Below are 12,208 nucleotides of genomic sequence, written 5' to 3' on the forward strand. Positions count from 1 at the left end.
CACCCTCCCTCGCCCCCGCCCCGGCCGGTCCCTCGCCCTCGCCCTTGCGCCCTCTTTGCTACCGTGTACCCGCACGCAAACCGGATCATCAGTATTTATGATATGCTAATTCCCCGTTACAAATTCCGCGATGTTACGCGGATGACTGCTCCTACTGGCTGCAGCCAGTGAAAGCCACCCGTTTGGAAAACCAGTCGTCGGCGACGAAATGGAAAAGAGCAAAAGAAGAAGGAAAATTACGTTCGTCGCGAATATATACGGATCTCGGACGAAAAGTCTGTTGACGCGAATCTCGGTACGATCGATGTCTCTCGATCTCGATGCAGGATCGCGAGTACATTTTCCACGAAGAATTTCCTGTCGACTCGTAAAGCGATTCTCACCGTTGCTACAGTCGCTAACTTTCTATATCGCGTGAATCCCGATGATCCGGCGGACTCGATCGAACCTATCGGACGTCGCGATAAACGACGAGCATTCTGACCGGACCGAATCGCGCCGCGACGAGGTGGACGCTTGCTAGGTTGTTTAGCAGAGTTGACTAGAATCGGATGGCGCAAGCAAGGGTAGAGCATGCGGAGGAACGCGAAGGAACACGGAGGAACGTTGAGGCGGGGCACTCATGTTTATATGCATTGTATTGCTAAAACCCTTTTAACCGAATTACATTTAGCGATTCTAGTGCTGCTTTCCCGACTCTCCTCCCTCCAACCAGTCTACCGCTGGTTGCCCCGTCACCGCCGTCGTCATCGCTATCGTCGTCTCGTCGTCGTCGTCGTCGTCGCCGTCGTCGTCACCGCCATCGGCATCGCCATCGCCATCGCCACCGCCACCACCACCACCACCGTCGCCACCCACCACTACCCCCGGTACGCTATTCCATTCCCCTAACCTGAATGTTTCGTCCTTCTCGGTGAAAGGGCGCGTGCCTTTTGCCGCGACGGATACCGTTCTCGTGCTACGAATTCACGAACGAGAAAATGGCTGTAGTGGTGCGGAGTCGTGGCGGGGGTGGAAAACCGATGGGGCTGGATTCCAAGACTCCGAACGGCATCCCTGAATTCTTGATTCTCTTGGTAAACAAGTGCTTAGGTGATTCACTGCTTGTTCGCTCCTATCGGCCGTCGTTTGTTTCTAGACGCCGTTCTGCCGTTCTGCCATTCTATCTCGTTTTCCGGTCTAATAGATTTGCGAGGATAACGGAGACCGGATAGCGAAGGTTGCTCTCCACGACTCTTCCCCTGCTTTTACTTATCGTCCCTTCCTACGACGCGACTCCGTGCATCGTACGCTCGCGTACGGATAAAATGGCTTCGAAACAACGTTTTATCTTCTTTGAAACTTACGATATAAATGCGTACGTACGGAACGCGGTTGCCTCGAACCGGGTCGAAACGAGAGGAAAGATGTGGGACAAAATAATCCGAGAATAGTTGTTGGTGAAACGATGGGGAAGCCAAGAAACGGAAGCTCGTCGAAGATCCGACTTGTCTCGACCCACTGTGCATTTCACAGCGAATTCCATCATTAGCGCTAACAAGGTTGGCCCCGGGCTACGAGGGGGAGGGGGACTTCACCCTTCGTCGGGCTAACCTCTAGATATACACATGCGCGCGCAAACACGTACGCGATGAACACGAATGGAGTGTACCTATGCGAATATACACGTACACTGGCCGAGAGCTGACTCCTCCTTGAAACAAGTGGGGATAATAAGATCTACGACAATCAACTCCAAGGACGACGTTGCGAGAGTACAGCGATGCGACCTATTGGACGAGCTTTTAGGCGACGTCCGCCACGTTATGTCCACATTTCTCTTCACTGCTCATTTCATCTTACCTCAATGTACATGCCCATTCCATCTCACATTTCCTATCGCACAACCGATCGTATTTATCTCTTTGTCCGTTTGTCTATCCAGTCCAATCATTCTTTTCTAACATACGATCCGGGATCTAACTAAAAAAGATGCTGTAAAAGTCAAACGAAGTGAAAGCACGCACGAGTGAAAGGAAGGTGGGCGTGTGTGTAAAAGAGAGAGGGAGAGAGAGAATACTAGAGAATATGCTGCAAAATAGAGATCAAATCATCTTTGTAAAGAACGAGTTTGAGCGTGTGTTTCACAAAGGGTACCGACTGAGAAGGGTAAATCGCATCGTAAGCGGCATTAAATTGCGTCCGAAGAAAAGAACAGAAAAATCTCCCGAGCAAGAATGTATTTAGATATATGTATGTATATATGCCGTAATTTGTCAAAAAACAATCGAACGGTATCTTTCGGAAGCGTCCCTTCCATAACGATAAAAAAGTTCGGCATATTTTACATGTAAAATTCCTCCAGGATTGCCAAGACTCTTGTGGAAAACTACATACCTAGTTTGTTCATTTACCGTTTGGGCTTACATTTAATATTTATGATCTCAAAGTATTCGAGAATCGTTTGCTATTTACATTACATAAAAGCTTCATACTTTGTAAAAGCGCAACGTTTCGTAGCGGCAAATCGCGCAAACTGGTAGAGAAAAGCCGAACAGTGGCGCCTGCCTACGGTAACACCGTGACACTAAATGGATTTTGGTGTCTCGCGACGCTCGCAAAGATCGGGTATTAGGACGATTTAGAACGTACAGTGTATAAATAGCCAAATACTTTCGAAACCACGTTCGATCTCTACCGAGTTTTCGGTTAACGGAATACCGCAAATCCTCGGATAACATAGGTTGCATTATCCAAAGAGATCTACGTAATCTTCTTTGGAATTATCGACCGTATTCTCGCGGTGACAACGACAACCACCGCGCGCGGTCTCTGCTCGAAAAGAAACGATAGCGCTGGTAGCGAAAGATGTCGGAACCACGAGTTGGTGCTTGGTTTGCCTTAAATATACAAGTAATCTACCAAAAATTCGTACCACCGAATTTGCACGTGTATCGGCAAAGATACAGATTTCTTAATTTTCTTATACGAACGCTGAATTTTTCGATATGTAAGAAAATCTGTCAACGGCAGCCATATTCGGACGTCGCGAATATTCGAAATTATTCCACGATAATGTAAAAACATATAATTTCATACCATGTACATGTACCTTGGAAAGGACCTTTAGGAAACGCGATTAACCACTCCCGTAGTGCTCGTTGCGATATTAAATCGTAAGCATTGCATGTTCGTATACGCGCGTATACATGTTTCTGCCGGATGAACACAGTATACGCGAATGAGTAACGCTGTACGCATTGCGATGCATTGGTTTCCTAGCTGTGCGTTCAACAGTTTATGCACAACCATCGCTAACGCCGTTCACCGGCAAACGTAAGAACTAATCTGTACCCCTTCCATCCTCTGGTCATCTTATCCACGTTTCTATCAATATTATGTGTACATACTTGCAGACATATTACGCTACCTAGTGCGTACTTACACCTTTAGGCACATGTGATTAATCGAACGTTTAGGAATGTATTTTGGACGTACGAGTTGTATACGATGACTCATTTTATGTCAATATTAAAAACAATTCAAAGAAAACGCATAAACTGACATGAACAACTCAGCGATCGCATCCGTACCGTACAAGATACGAACCTGCATTTTTCGTTGATTTTATATTAATCATTATCGTATACATAAATAGATTAATGAAAAGAAACTATGCGTTATTGTTCATTATTAGAGATTATGTAGTATACATAAGTATATTACGACACATTTATTCGGGCATAACATAAAGTTTCTTCTTATACGGTGCGAGCATCGAGGGGTTTATCGTTACCGACTACATATGCAACTACATAATAATACGTGGATACAAGTTTAAATGGTTACGTTTATAAACGCAATCAACTATACGGAACTGAAGAAACAGGCCTACGTGATCACGGTATACATATTGCACATCGTTGTTAAATGAAAGAAAAATTCTCTTTATTCGAAGGTATGCAAATTGCTCGGTGGTACTCAACATGAATCAAAATCATCGAGAAACGATAGATTTTTACTGCGAACATATAGTATCTAGGATCAATTTAAACACCTTATGGCCAAAATTATTGGAAAATAAAATTTTTAATAGAGACGATGTAAACGTACCACGTTGGAAGGTGAGAATGTTTCGTTGTAATATCGAATTTTAATTGACGCGTAAACGCAATTTTTGACAAATTTTTCTTTCGTTTCTTATCATTTTAGGAGAATCTTACGGACAAATCAACCGTACGAGAGATATACTTGACAATTAAAACAAGAGGGCCGTACGCGTTCAACCGTTTCGTCGCGAGTCTAAAACAAAGCGGACACGAGAGTTTGGCTGATATCTTGGAAGGAAGAAAACCTTCGTTCCCGGATAACGAAGGAAACGTTAACGAGGAAAACGTTATAAACAAAGGGGCTGTTGGTCAAAGAAATTTTCGATGTAATACAGAAAGGTAATACACAAAGTATCGTTCTGACCACTAAGTATTTTCCAATCGATAAATACTCACAAATATTGTCCGATTTCTTTGAAAAGGGTACCAGACAATTTTTTTTATGATATACAATTGTCAAACATTCCTTTACAAATTCAAGTACGGAAGGCTACAGAATTTTTGGACGGACCTGTCTATGAAAATGTTGAAAGATACCCGATGCGAAGTAAACCTCGTGGACTGGTTTTAATAATTACAAACATTCATTACAAGTATTCTCATAAAGAAGCTAGAAGTTCGGCAGCCCACGACGAAGAGAATATCAAACATCTTTTCGAAGAAATGGGCTTTCAAGTCGTTTCTCATTTTAATTTAACAAAAGAGGTAGATAATCGAGTATGTTTTATAAAGTTCCGAAAGAATCTCCAAATCACCGACTCCTAACCATCTGCATTCTTTCAAGCAATTTGTGGAAAAAGTCAGAGAGTTTTCCCAACAAAAACATTTAAGGAAAGTTGATTCTTGCTTCGTTATCATTAGTAGCCACGGTAACGTAAATTCCCAATACGAGGTCACCGAAATCGAATGTGTGGATAATAATCCTGAGAGCGATCTACAAAATGCCAAAACCGTTTTATGCAAGGATATTTTGGAATACTTTACCGCGGAGGCATGTCCTCGACTTGCCGGAAAACCAAAAGTCTTTATTTTTCAATTATGCAGGCAAGTATAGGCGTTCCCCCGCGAACGTCGTTCCTGTCGAAGAACAGATTTCGAAAAATATACATGTTGCATTTCAGAGGGGAGAAAATACAGAAATCCGTGAAAGAACCGCGGCACACAACAGATATTAGTAATTTTCATTCGATCGACGAAATGATCAGTCCTAAAGTGAATTGTAACGAGACGATAAGAAATTACGAGGATATAATAGTAGCCCAGGCTACTCTTCCGGGATACGTCGCCTTTCGAGATAAAATAACTGGCAGTTGGTTCATCCAAATTTTGTGCGAAGTATTTATGAATTATGCGTGGCAATCTCATCTTCAGGACTTATTCACTATGGTATATTACACACATTCGAACAATTTTTGCGAGTAACACGATGCAACAACGATCCTTCGAGAATTTATAAAACAGTTCAATTATACGGTATCAATTTACAGGTGGACGCGCGACTAAAAATACAGAGAACGACAAAGGAGGAGTGTCAGACTTTGACGGTAACATTAATAGGATTCAACAAACATTGCTTCCTAAACCCGGGCCTTTTCGAAGAAACATAGTTGAAAGCGTTCGTGATCGAGTAGCCGTTGAAACACATTTACAAATCGATTATTTTTCTATTCGCTTATCACGAAACATCGATAGAATCCGATAATCTAAAGATTCATCGATCGAGTTAGAATTACACCCCTTTTATATTTTTTTATTAGATTTTATAAAATGAATCGACAAATATATTTATAAATTCGTATACGCAATCTGCAGATAATTCTTATAAATCCGCATGCAAGAAATCGTTTGTTTTTGTTAAAAACCGATACGATATAGTCGTGCATGTACGATGGATGCCGTCATGGGGGATAGATTAGTCTTTAACAGAATTAAGCAAAGCGTGCACGTTGCTGCTGAAGAAGTTGAAGAAAAATGTTGCTGTTGGTGAGTAGAAATACCGATAAGAATTCAATCGGAAAACCATCCAACATTTAGATGTATACGGATGTTATCGAATTATTTTTGGTACCACAACCACATAATCCTAATTGATGGGTGTTTGAAATTAAAAACATCTACAATTTTTCTCGTGAATCCTTATCATTTATGTTGTAATGATTTTACAGATGCAAATTACAAATTACATGCTTAACTATATTCCAATAAATCAGTTAGACGAAAGCATAACCTGTCCCTTTCGTGTCTATCAAAGCCCTTTTCATTTCTTTTTTTTTTTTTTTTTTTTTTTTTTTATGTAAGTACGTATACATAATTTGTGTAATCTAACAGACAAATTTTTAATAGACGGGGTAAACGCAAAGATGAAGTTAGGGACCAAATCCTGTCTTATATGTTGAACATCGTACAATGAGATAAAGAGTAATTCAACGCAGTTGAATTGGCACAAACTATGATAATTTTAGTAAATAAACGAATACATTGTTGAAAACGCTTCGACTTTTCTGTCTGATGCAGTTTTAAAAGTCACTCGAATAACCAAACAAACACAACAAAAGGCAACGGGACCAGGAAAGTAAACAAAATTCAAACGATTCAATGAAAGGATTAAGAATAATATTTTCTTATGTCGCGAATGTTTTTCTTGGTTTCTTTTTGTTGTTTTTTTTTTTCATTATCGTCCTGTACAATATCAGGTATAAATAGTATGTATAGTCTGCAGTTTAATACAAGGATTGCGTATTAGAAGAACGAGGTTTTTTGATCTTCTCCAAATTCTTGATTACCAAGTCATGTAGAGAACAATAACGATTACGGACTTCACACATAACTAACCACAAACTCACATACTCTTTCTCATCTAATTCTTGGACTGCCCTTCTATAGTCGCTAATGTGTGGATACTTTGCAACTTTACTGATGACCTTTCCTCTAGAGATGAAATACCTGTTAAATATAAAATTTCTGTTTGGACTATGTACTTTCTATTAAGTACCGCTATGCGACTTGTGTTTCACGCGGTGCTTCCGGACATCTTTGGAACTCTTTTTATTTTTTGCCAATATATTAACAGTTTTTCGATACTTTGTGATCCTCTATTATACGAACGGTGACGTATGTAAATAAAATTGCTAAACTTTAGCGTTCCTAGGTGTCACCCGGTACAAATTATCAATGGTAACAAGTGTTCCGGTCCCAATATGGGAAACAATCGTTATACCATTGTACATACTACATACAAACAACAAGGTATTGCAAAGTGATAAACAAGAGAATTACCTAGATATTTGATCGAAAAATGCGGCAGCTTCGCTTTCAACGGATTGTATTTCAGCCAGCGTATCTTCTTGAATAGACACTCCAAAATTATTTCCATCTTCTATTTTTGGAATTAGATAGGAAACCCACATTTTCAACTGAAACGATAAATAAATTTTTGATTAGCACGGTTTAGAAATAATGTAGATTAACGAACGGGTATATCGGTTTCGGTGTACTTACCAAGTTAGAGTCTTCCAGCAGTTGTCGAATATAGGGCTTAACTATGCAAATCAGATCGCATAGAGGCTTGTTACAAAGTACGGGTCCATTTGTTAATACCATCACTTTGGTTCCACTAGTATTGTCTATGCTATTGTCTACTTTCACTTTCTTTGTAGGAGGTACATCTTCGGAATGATTCAGAATTATTGGATCTGGAATAGGCACGTTTAAATCTTGATGGACATCCGATAGTTTTCTGTTACAAAATCCAGGTGTCTCCAATAATTCGTTTAATTTAACGATCTTCTCGGGAAATCCTTTTAACAGCAGTTGCTCGGCCTAAACAATATATATATACATAGAACGGTAGATGGTATGTATTACAATAATTTGGTCAAAAGTATGCAGCAATGAAACAACGATCAACTAATTACCTTAGTTTTAAGAGAATCTTTGTATTCTTGAACCTGTAAGACAAACTTGAAGGATAAATACATTAAATAGAATACTTCAACTGAATCAAAATATAGAATAATAGTACATAATACGTAAAAATGACTATTGTTACATGGTAAATTATAACAAATGACTACACAAACTTGCACGTTTTGTTTCCAGAGAGCCAATATAATATGATACAATATAACAATACGAAATAACAAATAAACGTAAAATATCGTATAGTTAGACGGAAACTACGTGTACTGATGGAAATATAATTTTATTGTTTGTCTGCGTACTTTTGTATAAATGTTAAACTTAATCATCTAGAACCTAGAGGATTATTACGTTATGTAGGAAACTAAAACATTTGAATAAACAAAATCTATGAATGATAACGGGAGGTTGTTTTTCGAAAATCTTATCAGGAAAAGAAAGCAAAATCTTGCTTAGACATATTGATGCCGGCCTGTGTTAACTGCTTCATTAACCTAAACATTGTTGCTTGTAGTTTCTCAAGCATATCATGCGAATAGCCTAAGCTAGCACTTCCTAACGTTGAACATTGTGATCATTGTGGAAAATACTTTACCTTCTGTGCTGTTGTATCTGCCATTATATATTTTACACAAAAAAACACTTTATAAAATATAACCACCCTGCCTCTTTGTTGTAACGTACAACTTCAAACAGGAAGTAGTCGTGCATGTTCCTACTACGCCATCAAATCAGAATCTGTAACTGTAACGTTAGCACGGTTACAGTAGTGTTGTCGTAACATCGTTTTTGATTTAGCGGTACAGATTACACTTCGAATTAGGCTATTTCATATTTATAAAATACGAAATATGCAGTATTAATATTATATAAATATGCATTCATTCGGTTTTACTTTTAAAATTTTTCGCCATAAAATGACACAGACACGCACACGAATACATTCAAACACATTCGTATGCACATAAACGTACACAATCTAATGGTATCTCACTTTCATAAAAACTCTTTAAAAATGTTATTTGAAATATGGAAATATCTACATGAATATAGGTCAATATGTAAAATTTTCATCCATTTAACGGCGCTAGAAAGGGACAATTACAACTGTTCAATTAACGTGCAAGATGATATAGCAGTAGGAATTTGTTTCCGTCTCTTTTATTTTTCAATGACTCGAACAGGTTTATGTATATATGTAAATGAATAACAAAACAATTTTACACAGTAATATTGTATTTCACAGTTGGCATATCACAGCACCATCATAAACTGTTTTCGAATGGAAAAAACCCTTTTGAAACAGTCACTGCTGCACATGACGCTTTACAACTGTGTGCAAATATACGCGTATGTATCTGTATACCCGCGGGCGGCACATACGTGTCTTCGGTATGCGTGCCATGTGTGTACGAACGAATGTGTGCATAACAGAAGGGATATGATTGTACACACTAGTGTCTGGTTCACATATTAAAATGTGTGTGTGTGTGTATATATACGTAGGAAGAAAAGTATTTTCAATCGGATTATTTAAGATTTTGAAAGAAATAATACCAGAGTATCCTAATAGCATAAAGAAAAGAAAGATATTCGAAGCAGAAACGTGTCGATTTAAATAATACAATGAACATATTAAAAGATCATGAATTCAATTGTATTTTAAAGACACAAAACGATAATCGATGGTATTAATAATTATGAATCTTTGATGTTAGAGGTATATATCTATATTGTATTAAACACGGCTAAGTGAGTTTTTTCGCTTTTTGATAGAGCGTATCTACGACCTTCCCCATACTATGTATCGTATCCAATGCAAGTTCATAAGTTTTGTCTCGTGGGGTATCTTCGAAAACGATTAAAACACCTTCGCCCTGATCGAGAACACCTCTCAATTTTTTATCCAATATCATTTGCGAGAGTTTCTTTTCAACTTGAGGAAGAGGTAATGATATGCAGGTAGCGATGTGACTGACCTATTGTTTCGAGTAAAATGCAAGATTAACGAAAGCTTCGTAACGCAAGGCAGACAATGTTAAGTATAGGGCTATCTATATACCTGTACGCGAGAATAAGGTTCAACCAAGCGACACAAATTTTGCTCAAGCATAGCATCGTACAGGGAGCCGAGATGAGCACGTACAATCACATCGTCTTCCAATTCGTCGCGGTACTTCTTTACAGCAGTTTGAAAGTCCGCTAAAGATCGTCGATAACTTGCTTCGGCGACTGCTCGCATCGCGTCCAAATCCCGGCCGGCATACTTAACCGCCAACTTCCCAGACATAATCGACTGAACGTCTTCGGGTGTGCGCAGCATAATCTTTGACAGTAACATATATTTCAGTGCTGTTAACGCTTTGGGACTCTCGACGCTGTCGTAGCTGCAAACAATCGATAAATAATAGAAGATAGACGAATGGAAGCAAATTCTGGAAATAATATAATCATGCTGAATCAAATGATTCACCCTTCGAATGCCTCATAGAAATAAGAGTATGCTGTTTTAAAATCTCGTTCGTCCGCAGCGTGTAGAATTCCTGACTGTAAATCTAGCGCAGCTTGCATTTTTGGTGGACAGTAAATTGCATTAGCCGTTGTCCTGGCACTGGTAAGAGCTGCTCTTGCTTTTGCTAAATTACTTAGGGCATGATACGTTTTACTCTCTAGCAATTGAACTTCGACTAATAGTTGTTTATCATCCAATTTCTTAAGTTCCTTCAATAAAGCTGATCCCAATTGCAACGCCTCGCTGTACATACCGGTATCAAAGTATAACGCTATCAAACGTGTTTCCAACGATTGTCTTAAAAATGTTCGACGTTCTTCTTTTGCCCATTCTATGCATTCCTTACACAATTGAACCTAAACGAACGTAGAATTGTTGGAAACTGTATTATCGAATTATAAACAAAATATCATGGATACTCGCATCCACCGAATGACCAAATTCCTATATTATATTATCGCTAAGGCGACCGCTCGAGAACGCGCTATCGTCATGCTCTATTTTATATTACTTTTACTCTCCATCGAACAACTATTATAAAGAAAGATAGGATATTCGATCAGTCTACAACAAAATATGTCCATTGCAGTGGTTTCGAGTTGCCAGCTAATTCGACGTAAGTATTAATACCTCGATTCCAATGCCAGCTTCTAGATCCAAGAAGAAATCTACTAAAGAACGAACAAGTTTAGCAGCTTTGGCCTTGCTGATTAAGCTCAGAAATGGTCTTGTAGCTTTTATTAGTTCAGCCAGTTCTTTTGCTTTCCCTTCCTTCTTGTAAAGCTCACCAAGGTGTAAAATGCCTTGCTCTTTTATACGAATATTCTCTTCGTCATCGTCAACAGCACCGATACTAGGATCGGAGATGATTTCGTTCAAAAGAGAAATACCTTCGCTACGATTCGTCATGGAAACTGCTTGTGCTCGTTCAAATAACATTACACCAGCCATCGTGACAGTATTTATGTTCCAGGAGACAAAAATCTAAGAACAACTAACCTATTTCCCCACTCCACAGGAACTGTAAATATAATTAGCTGATTAAATGTTTCAGATTTTTCAAAACACTTAAACGTACAGTTTATCTGGATCTGATAAAATTTATTTAAAATATTAAACGTTTTATACGCCCTCACACACACAAACAAATAGAGTTAACGAACGACAAATGAGTTGTCACTTTCTTTCCCCAACGTTTGATCCTCAAAATCCCAAAACTCATGTCACGTAGCTACGCGAGTCAACTTAACTACCGAATTCATCTAAAGCATAGTATGCGTGCGTGTACTACATAGTGCATATGCATGTAAATCTCCATTTGCGCATACATACGTAGCGTCGAATCTCGAATCTCGAATCTCGAATCTCGAATCTCGAATCTCGAATAACCAACTTTTCAATCTGATTGGGTAAGCTGTATATCACTCTCACTTTCGTTGATGCCACACGATGCTGGTAGGATTCGTGTTCTGGCCGTGGCCGTTGCTGATGTTTCATGTTAGACAGTTAGATCGTGTGGTTACGGTTGGATGTTCCAACTTATCTACCATGTACAATAATATCGCGTTGATGTGTCCTTAAGGGAAAAGTGAGCTATGATTGGCCGTCCTGTATCTGAATAGTCAATCATGGCATATAGCGATCTTTTAGGTAGGATTCAAATCCTCTTGAATAGTCCTATGGTTTAGTC

The 12,208-nt window shown here is 39.1% G+C and overlaps 3 protein-coding genes across 6 annotated transcripts; 1 reads left to right on the forward strand and 2 right to left on the reverse strand.

Moving 5' to 3' along the window:
* Positions 1 to 3,171: 3,171 nt before the first annotated feature.
* Positions 3,172 to 6,314, forward strand: Dronc (Death regulator Nedd2-like caspase). Its single transcript, XM_076521044.1, has 7 exons — positions 3,172 to 4,103; positions 4,192 to 4,427; positions 4,511 to 4,793; positions 4,873 to 5,132; positions 5,210 to 5,474; positions 5,576 to 5,632; positions 5,901 to 6,314. The coding sequence occupies exons 1-7, from the start codon at positions 3,966 to 3,968 to the stop codon at positions 5,961 to 5,963; spliced, it is 1,302 nt and encodes a 433-aa protein (XP_076377159.1). The 5' UTR covers positions 3,172 to 3,965; the 3' UTR covers positions 5,964 to 6,314.
* Positions 6,315 to 6,679: 365 nt separating this feature from the next.
* Positions 6,680 to 8,943, reverse strand: REG (proteasome regulator gamma). 3 transcript variants are annotated; one of them, XM_033483461.2, is made up of 5 exons: positions 8,602 to 8,943; positions 8,003 to 8,047; positions 7,587 to 7,907; positions 7,365 to 7,501; positions 6,680 to 7,031 (listed from the first exon to the last, which is right to left on the reverse strand). In XM_033483461.2, exons 1-5 carry the CDS (start codon positions 8,623 to 8,625, stop codon positions 6,809 to 6,811), a joined length of 750 nt encoding a protein of 249 aa, XP_033339352.1. In that variant the 5' UTR covers positions 8,626 to 8,943; the 3' UTR covers positions 6,680 to 6,808. The 3 variants fall into 3 exon arrangements, with proteins under 3 accessions (XP_033339352.1, XP_033339362.1, XP_033339366.1); XM_033483471.2 differs by having other exon boundaries at positions 8,003 to 8,035; positions 8,602 to 8,915; XM_033483475.2 differs by lacking the exon at positions 8,003 to 8,047 and having other exon boundaries at positions 8,602 to 8,940.
* A 281-nt stretch (positions 8,944 to 9,224) lies between these two features.
* On the reverse strand, positions 9,225 to 11,775 carry Rpn6 (regulatory particle non-ATPase 6). 2 transcript variants are annotated; one of them, XM_033483440.2, is made up of 5 exons: positions 11,597 to 11,774; positions 11,149 to 11,539; positions 10,480 to 10,874; positions 10,069 to 10,393; positions 9,225 to 9,985 (listed from the first exon to the last, which is right to left on the reverse strand). In XM_033483440.2, the coding sequence occupies exons 2-5, from the start codon at positions 11,467 to 11,469 to the stop codon at positions 9,755 to 9,757; spliced, it is 1,272 nt and encodes a 423-aa protein (XP_033339331.1). In that variant the 5' UTR covers positions 11,470 to 11,539; positions 11,597 to 11,774; the 3' UTR covers positions 9,225 to 9,754. The 2 variants fall into 2 exon arrangements, with proteins under 2 accessions (XP_033339331.1, XP_076377160.1); XM_076521045.1 differs by having other exon boundaries at positions 11,149 to 11,775.
* Positions 11,776 to 12,208: the final 433 nt, after the last annotated feature.

Source organism: Megalopta genalis, chromosome 4 (genome assembly GCF_051020955.1).
Source record: "Megalopta genalis isolate 19385.01 chromosome 4, iyMegGena1_principal, whole genome shotgun sequence".
Classification (NCBI taxonomy): Eukaryota; Metazoa; Arthropoda; class Insecta; order Hymenoptera; family Halictidae; genus Megalopta; species Megalopta genalis.